General features: G+C 36.6%; 1 protein-coding gene across 5 annotated transcripts; it reads right to left on the bottom strand.

The window, feature by feature from the left end:
- Positions 1 to 1,975: 1,975 nt before the first annotated feature.
- Positions 1,976 to 8,016, bottom strand: LOC114291989 (uncharacterized). Of its 5 annotated transcripts, none has more exons than XM_028235878.2 (6): positions 7,677 to 8,016; positions 5,990 to 6,201; positions 5,816 to 5,874; positions 3,701 to 5,428; positions 2,908 to 3,064; positions 1,976 to 2,807 (listed from the first exon to the last, which is right to left on the bottom strand). In XM_028235878.2, exons 2-6 carry the CDS (start codon positions 6,111 to 6,113, stop codon positions 2,170 to 2,172), a joined length of 2,706 nt encoding a protein of 901 aa, XP_028091679.2. In that variant the 5' UTR covers positions 6,114 to 6,201; positions 7,677 to 8,016; the 3' UTR covers positions 1,976 to 2,169. The 5 variants fall into 5 exon arrangements, with proteins under 5 accessions (XP_028091679.2, XP_028091680.2, XP_028091683.2 ...); XM_028235879.2 differs by having other exon boundaries at positions 5,990 to 6,207; positions 7,677 to 7,996; XM_028235882.2 differs by having other exon boundaries at positions 2,911 to 3,064; positions 7,677 to 7,996.
- Between the last annotated feature and the right edge of the window lie 582 nt (positions 8,017 to 8,598).

Genomic DNA, 8,598 nt, shown 5'->3' with positions numbered 1-8,598 from the left:
ATTCGACTTACAGGCACGTATCATGTACGATCCAGTAAGGGGAAGACGCGTGGCTAAAACAGTTGAGTTATTATACATGACAGCTCATACACGTGAAGGAGCTCTTGGAATTCTTGTTCTTTAAAAAGACATGTCGGCCTATATGATGATCTCGGCTAAGAAATTTTAAGCCGACGTACTGGAAGAAAGTACTGATATAGGTTCCATCACCTCAGAATGCCGAGGTAATAGAACCTAGGGGCAGTTGTGGGGATAAATTTTCTGAGTACTAACACGTGGCCAAGGTGACGCCGACGTGTCAGCCGAGGTGCCACGTGTCCTCTAGGCCGAGGTTATCTCCGAAGATATCAGAATCCGAGATAAGCAGATAAGGGACAAGAGTCCTAAAATGAGGAAGGGACTCAGCCTGGATAAGGATAAAGCTCTTAGGGAGTTTATCTTTATCTATTGGAAAGTTCAGGATAAGCACTGAGCTAAAATCCATTGAAGCAAGGCTTCTATTGGGATTAGGATTGGGTTAACTATAAGAAAGAGGCACCCTCATGGGTCTAAGGTACGCAATTTATATTCTGAACAGTGAGTTAAGCACTATTGATTATCTTTGAGATAACTGACTTGATCGTCGGAGTGCCCCTAGGTGGACGAACCACCGCCGAAATCTCTTCTTTCTGTTGCAGGACATTCAGGCCCCATCTATTCTGCCAGTGCTCTCCAGTTGAAAGCTGAGTTGGCAATATGGTCAGAAATTCACCCACACAGGATCAATTATGTTAATTCTATTTCACCATTTCACCTGATCTAGATTCATAAGATTTATATAGAATTTCTCAAACCTCTAATAGTCATATATCATTTTTTTTTCCAATATGGACAGTTGCGTTTTATATTTTAACATCTTTGGGATTGATTTTTCTTTTTCTAATTTTTACGATATTCACAACTCCTATTCGTTGCTACATGGGCCATCGTAAAAGATCTTTTGCGACTATATTTCTATTATTTGTGACGGCTCGTAGCGATTGCAAAAAAATGTTTTTTTTTTTTGGTAGTGTCAACACGATTGATGATATACTTGAGATGTCTGAAATAGACATATTTTGAGTGAAAACATTGGAACTACAAATTTGTAATTGAAATGTTGAGATATTATAAAGTTCTGTTCCAAATTTGAAATCAAAATGAGTTAGTGTTGTCAAAACAAACCTTTCTTTATAAACTGATGTGTCACTTATCGTACGGCATTCAAAATGTTGACAATTCATTACATCGGTTTTATAAGGGAAAAAAATTGTAATTTTTTTTAATTTGTTTAGTAAAAATTTACAAACTATATACTAGTTTAGTTTTTATTTCGTTTTCAATACTTGTAAATAGTTTATATAATTTACTAAATTTTTTCAATACCGGCCGAACAACCGGTGGGACTACCAGTTAGTCTAAATTTTCCCGCCTTCGACTGCGTTTTCAAAAGTAAGTGTGGAATTAATTTTTTGAAAATCATGAATAAACACCATATTCAAATCAAGCTCTAGAACTAACGTTTCAGAGCTCCACCAAACAGAGCTTACCATTGTCACCACAGGTGGGCACCCTTTCACTTGTCTTTTAAAAATACTTTTGCATGTGAGTACCTAACATGTTTTATGTTTTTATTTTTACTACAAATGAACATAAACATATTTCCTATTTTTTGTAAACAAAATGCAAGAACCATTCCTTATCACCATGACCACTAGCAACCTGTGTGAATCTCAAATGCACTTTTTACATATCGCAGAACATTTATTTATTTGTATAAATATATAATTTTTTTTCACATTTTAATACACTTTTTTTTATGCATTTCCAACACCAATGACAATCCTACCGTATTATAAGCATTTTCCTTACCAATTTGAGAACGTTGTTTTGAAGAATTAGAAATAGCAACCTGTGTTGAATTCAGATATCATCACAAAGAAGAACATCCAAAAGCTATAGCTCCACATTACTGCATTGTTTTTTCTGATTATAATTTTCAAAGACTGTTCAACTAAATCACAACAAAGAAACAGTACAAAATAGTGATCAGAACAACCAAATTAAAAATTCAAATATACAAGATTTCCCAAGAACATGTATGTTGATAATAACTTACAATGGATGTGAAAGAATATTAGGATCAAGCCATCAGAGTAGAAAAACATCAGCAGCAACTTCGTTAACCAAAGAATCAAGAATTTGATCTTCAATCTCTAGTCCCAATTCAAATGCTTCAACTTCGAAATCTACCCATTTTCCATACTTTCCGCTCATATCCTTGTCCACGAGGTCATCCACCATACAATCTGCCATCCCTCTCCAACTTGAAATCTCCTTGTACACTTCTTTAGCTAACCGCTCTTTTCTTCTCAAAGTCGACAACCCTCTTGCCCATGTTCTGTGTCCCCCGCTTGCATAACGCCTACACCTCAAGTCCATACATTCGCTCACGCATTCAAACAAAACCTTTCGTGTCATCTTAGGATCGTCTCCTTGACTTTCCTTGACCTCTTTTCGACTTTCCAACTGATCAAAAAGATGAGGGTTTATGATCTCACGTGCTCGCCCCAATGCAAAGTCCTTAAACATTAGCTCCACATTAAACAGTACGTCATTCACATATTCTAGCTCCCAATCAGTTTTATTCCTTCTAGCAATAGTTCTAATAGATATGGAAGAAGCTGAGTCTGCTAATTCTGTATCTGTCTCCATTAAATGGAACTTCTTTGAAGAACTCCTACCAAGAACTTCTATAGCTTGAATGGATGACGAGCAATGCTTGCTACCTGGAATTAAAATATAGATTTTTCAATATTTTTTTTTATGATCAAACAGTAACTAAAAAATACCTGAGATTGAAGTGTAAAAGGTTGTCTCTGCACGCACCACCTTCTATGCTGTTACTATCTGCACTCTCTGAGGAGTAGCAACTTTCTGTTTGAAAAGAAGGTTCAAGAACTGATATTGGACTTGGAAGTCGACACTGGAGCAATGTTATGGTTTCAGTATCATCACTGCTGCACTCATCCATTTCTAATGCTTCCTAGAAATGTTGGAGAAATTGAGTTAATTATTATCAAAAACAATCAATCAAGTAAGCTAGCAAGTGCATTTTGGAAGTAAAGATCCCTTTAGTTGAGAAGAACTCGATGCTGTTCTCAAAACATGCATGAAAAAAACTTGAAACCCTTGTTTTACTTAATAGTGGGATGGATTGCCGGGAGAGTGAGGTGTCTGGCTGTCTTTCTTCTTCTTCTTTTTTTTTTTTTTTTTTTGAGCAGAAAAGTTTTGATGCTCCTGGATTACGGCAGTGCCATGGAAACAAACCAAATTGGCTGATAGAATGGTAAATTAAAAAGAAAGATCAAAGCATGTTAAGAAACATGACTAGCAGCAGACCTGGTGTTTGATCACCACTAGTCCCAACCTTCCCTTGTGCAACCTTGTTTTGCACATGGAGAAGCAAATATTCATACATATAGACAAAAAAGAATGCAAACGAGAATGCAAAATGGGGAGACTCCTAACATGAGCTCTAAGACAAAGTTAGATTACCAATTGTTCCAAAAACTTAAGCTATTAGCAAATAGGCCCAACAATCTGTATCAAGCTCTGCAACACTCGGTTACACCCCACCCCAATTTGGAGGGGGTGGAAAGAACAAATAAATAAGATATACCTTAAGCTTGTGTTTAGTCATGAGTCCCCGTGAATCGATTGAAGAAAAATTGAAGCCATATTGCCCACTCAATTTCTCTCTATGCATCCCATCTTGGCTCCTTTTATCATGTGACATTGGTGTGGTGGGAATCAAATTTTGAAAAATCAAAGCAGACGTACCAACCATCCCTGCTCTGTACCGGGAAGACTCTCCATGAGTTAATTCCCTTAGCTTTTGCTCCAAAAGACTGCTTAAAGCATCAGCCCCTATCACATTACATCGCGGGGAAGAAACCTTTCCACTATTTGTACTATTGGAGTCAAATAGCACCTTTTTACCTCTATAGTCTGCACAAAAACCATTGTTTTTCTCTGAAACAACCTGTCTTGAGATCTCACCTCCCGGTATTGATCGTGTCATTGGAGCTGTGAATGTAAAAGAAACAACATCCAACCCTTTCCTTTTGTTATCCTCAGCCCAAGTAAAGTGCCTATCAACAACTGAATTAGATTGTATTGTCTTCTCAGTTTTATCAACTAACATGCTATCGACAACCTGATCATTATCCAGGCGGAAATTCCCATCAATGGAGCGTTTCTTGCGAGGAACATTTCTTGTGCTGGAATACGAGGCTTCATTTTTACTATATGTTACCTCTGGGTTCAACTTTCTCGACCCAACTTTTGAGTTCCCTCCATATTTGCTTGCGTTTTTCTGTCTCCCTGATGAAGAATCTCCAGACAACCCTTTTCTACCTTGTGAGTTCGAAAGCAATGACTTTGAGGGTAGCTTTTCTTTTTCAATTAGGCAGTTCTGTTTCTGATTATTTTGCCTTAGCACATTAGAAGCATCATGTTTAAAAGGTTTCTTCTGCGTACTCTTTTGGCTATTTGATTGACATTTAAATGGCTGGCTTGACATGGCCTCACGCTTTTCTTTCTGGCCAAATAAACCTCTACTGCCACTCGGGCTCAAGCCTTCTCTTCTTTGAACATTAACCTTCGCTTGGAGTGCAAGTGAAATAGATTTTCCCTTGTTCATCATACCAGAACAATCTTCTGAATCGTCTGATCCATTCCAGCTCTTATTCATAGACTGCCCCTTGAGAAATTTAGCGGGATTTGATTCAACTGGCCTTCTAGAACTACATGGTTTTTGAACAGCTTCCATTTTCTCTTTCAAATCTCGGACTTTGAAGGGAACTGAGGAGGTCCCTAGAAGAGGCATTTTCGTCTTGTTCACTTGAGGTCCTTGCTCTATAATCTTAGCAGCTGCTTCCATTAAGTGAGCTGCGTTCTTAGATGGAATGAAACCAGGATTTTTGATGGGAGACAAAAGCTTTTGGTGGGTAATTGGAATTGATTTAGCTGATTTTGGAGGTAAAATCTCACTTTGGAACTTCTCAATTGGCTTATTTATCATTTTCTGAGGCTTTGGTTCCATTGCCTTCTGAATAGGGGCATCCACCTTGTTGTGCAAATGTCCAGAATGCGTGATTTGATTGTCATGATGAAATTGGAGGTTTCTTCGGTGGTATTGAGCGTCTTGAAGAGATTGGGAATCGAAGAATGGGATAGAGAAGGGATCGGTAAGATTGGATGTTGGTAAGGAATCCAATCCCATAAGCCTAGCAACTACCCCGGGTGCCCTAGCTTTGTATCCTTCCTCATCAGTCACTGATGAAGCACAACTGTAGTCGCTACTTCCCTTGATACTTGAACCTGAAACAGGTTCATCCTCTTCCATCTGAAGATAGGACAATAGTTACAAAAATTATAAACAAAAAATAAACAAGCCTTAACATTTAACCACTTGAGCATAATAGCGAAAAAAGTATTCAGATAGGGACACAAGACCTAGTTTGGTTCGGTAAGGGATGGTTTGGGATGTTCTAAATAAGTGTACTTTTTGACTTTTTATATAAATAAATAAAAAAATGTGTAGAAAAGTAGAGAAAGTGGTTAAAAAAGTAGAGAGGATATGTTGATAGATGTTGATTAATATGACCCAAATAAATGTATGTAAGTAAAAAAAGTTCACTTTTTTAGTTCCCCAAACACCTACTTAATCACTAAATCAAATAAAGTAATAGATAAACAATAAGAAAGTATAAATAAATAAACATATTCCCACCAGATTGAACCGTGTCGTTGGAAGATTCCCATCACTTCTCTTTTTCTGTTTTGATTGCTCTACACAAGAAATGATCAAAGACAATCCTTGAACAACTAGAAAAAAAAATATATTCAACACAAACACACACTTATGCATAGGCATCCATATTATGCACATGGAGTTGAGTTGTACCTGGTAAATCAGATTTGCTCAAGTACAACTTCTTTCGAGATTTTGCATTCCAATCAAACAGCTGGAAGAAGCCACCAACATAACCTCCTCCACCCTTCGAACCTTGTTTCTCACCCATCATCATATTCTCATCCAGATGTCACACACTTGGGTTGTTATGAATGACAGGAACATGAGCGAGGAGAGTCACCATTCTGTTTACCAAAATCCATCTGCAACTTAATCAAATACCATTTATATTATCAATTAACACATGAGAGAAAGACTTGCAGGGGAACAAACATGAATAATGAATAGATCACACCATTTTATTCGTAGAATCCCATATACATTATGAAAGACAAGTAACAGAATACCAAATCACGAGCCTTGAATTTACACCTTTACAAGTATGTTAGTATAATAATTTTAAATGTTACAAACTTTTTCAAAATTTGAATAGGCATGAAACAAGAACAGAGTCTATATCTGTATAATTCAGTTTTTTGCATTTACTGTTTATCTTCCCAAAAACTTGAATTTATACCAAAAAATGCTGAACTATGCAAATGCATATACCCAGATTGCCAAAGTTCCTAGTTCAAACAAATAATGAAGTTTAAAAAAAAAAAAGAAAAAAACTTTCCCTCAATTTGGTTGCCAAGAAATCTAAAGAACCAACCAAAAGAAAGAAAGAAAGAAAAAGGTCTTAAGTAAGCCACATTGCCATACCAGACACAGTTGAGTGCAGATTCTGGTATCAAGGTTCCTAAAGAATGAAAAGACTTAGAAAGTTTCAATTTTTCAATTTTATTCCCTTTTCCTACATTTTTTTTTTTCCTCTTTTTGGCAAGTATTTCCTTGCGTTTTCTCAGCAACCAAACACAGCAATAAGTATAAAAAGGAGTAAACAACAATGATTTGAAAAAAGGCCTTTAAAAAAGCCACAATATGCTATACTAGAGAGTAGAGAAAGTTGAATGCATGTAGAATTCGAGGTTCCTAAAGAACGAAAGACATAGAAAGTTTCAATTTTTGAATTTTATTCCCTTTCCGAACACTTTTTTTAATCTTTTTGGCAAGTTTTTCCCTGTATTTCCTTAGCAATAAGTAAAAAAACAACACTAGTTCAAAACTCTCCACTCATTTCACCACCAAACACCGCAGAGATCGAGTACAGCAACTTCATTTGATTAACCATAGAAAGTTTCAAATTTTGAAATGTATTTTCCTTTTCCTAATTTTTTTTTCTCCGACTTTTTGGTAAGTCTTTTCCTGCATTTTCTCAGCAAACAAACACAGCAATAAGTCTAAAAAAACAACATTAATTCAAAACACCCCATTCATTTCACCACCAAACAACGCAGAGATCTAGTACAGCTACTTCATTTGACTAACTTCCAAAACAACAAAAACATCAAAAACACATAATCAACTCATTCCATCTAATCACATATCAAAGAAACCCAAAACAAGACAAAAATTAAATAAATGAATAAACCCAAATTTAATTTCCAGTCAAATATCAATATAATGAACCCAGAATCAGAAAAACTTACTCAAACAACTTCCAAAGATTTGCAAGGTCTCTGATCGCAGACCTTGCAAATCTTTGGAAGGTCTAATCACATATCAAAGAAATCCAAAAAAAAAAATCTAATTTCCAAACAAAGATCAATATAATAAACCCAGAATCAGAAAAACTTACACAAACAACTTCCAAAGATTTGCAAGGTCTCTGATCTTTTCTACCCAGAGAGAGAAAGTGGGAAGAGAAAGGTTTGGACCCTTTAGTCAGAGAGAGAGAGAGAGAGAGAGAGAGAGAAGAGAAAGCTCGATTCTTGTGTATAGCGAAGAGTGTTGAGTGGTCGCGAAGCTGAAGCATTAATTGGAGACAGAAACGTATTGTTGACAACACAATAATAAATGCAAGTGTTTTTAAAAAACGTTGCGAAAAAAACAGTAAATAGTAGAATTGTGTGTGGAGACAGAGAAAGAGACAAAGAAATGGTTCTGTAACGTCTCTCTAGAGAGAGAGAGGGAGAGGGGAGGAATTTCAAATTCCAAATGGGGCTGCGAGGTTATCGGGAGCAGTGATCCTATGCATCGCAATACGTGTACCACATCGATTTCAATGCCCTGAGGTTCGAGAAGTTCGCATGGTCATACGTGTTAGCTGATGAGGGCGGTGTATAATATATTAATTGGTATATTAATATTAGTTATAATATTATTATTAATCTCACTCATTATAGAAATTATAAATATCAAAAATTATTAAAATTATGTCACATCATCAACTAATACATTAATTGATATATATAATATTATTCTTTCGCGAACTAAGAACTCATGTACATAAAAATATTAAAAATTAGCGGTCGGGCACATGAGATGCGTATGTAAACTCCTTTTGAGTTCTAATATGAAATTCAATTTATTTTTTTCCTGATACTTAGGGGTATAAAAATGGCCCGAGACCCAAGATGGGCCCGGCCCGTTTAGACCCGCTTGGGCCCAAGCTTGAACTCAGCCCAACCCCTTGGGCTAGGGCCTAGGCCATCGTTTTGAAGCCCAGCTCGTCGGCCTACTTAAGACCCACTTAGGGTCCGATCCCAAGCCCAGCCCAC

Source organism: Camellia sinensis, chromosome 7, assembly GCF_055761805.1.
Source record: "Camellia sinensis isolate YWXY chromosome 7, ASM5576180v1, whole genome shotgun sequence".
Classification (NCBI taxonomy): Eukaryota; Viridiplantae; Streptophyta; class Magnoliopsida; order Ericales; family Theaceae; genus Camellia; species Camellia sinensis.
This window is presented reverse-complemented; position numbering and strand designations above follow the sequence as displayed.

Coding starts and splice junctions, on each gene's coding strand:
- LOC114291989 (XM_028235878.2), bottom strand. CDS start 6,113: ATGATGATGGGTGAGAAACAAGGTTCGAAGGGTGGAGGAGGTTATGTT. Junction 5,875..5,989: donor GAGCAAATCTGATTTACCAG/GTACAACTCAAC, acceptor TTTCTTGTGTAG/AGCAATCAAAACAGAAAAAG. Junction 3,065..3,700: donor TGACTAAACACAAGCTTAAG/GTATATCTTATT, acceptor CAACATTTCTAG/GAAGCATTAGAAATGGATGA.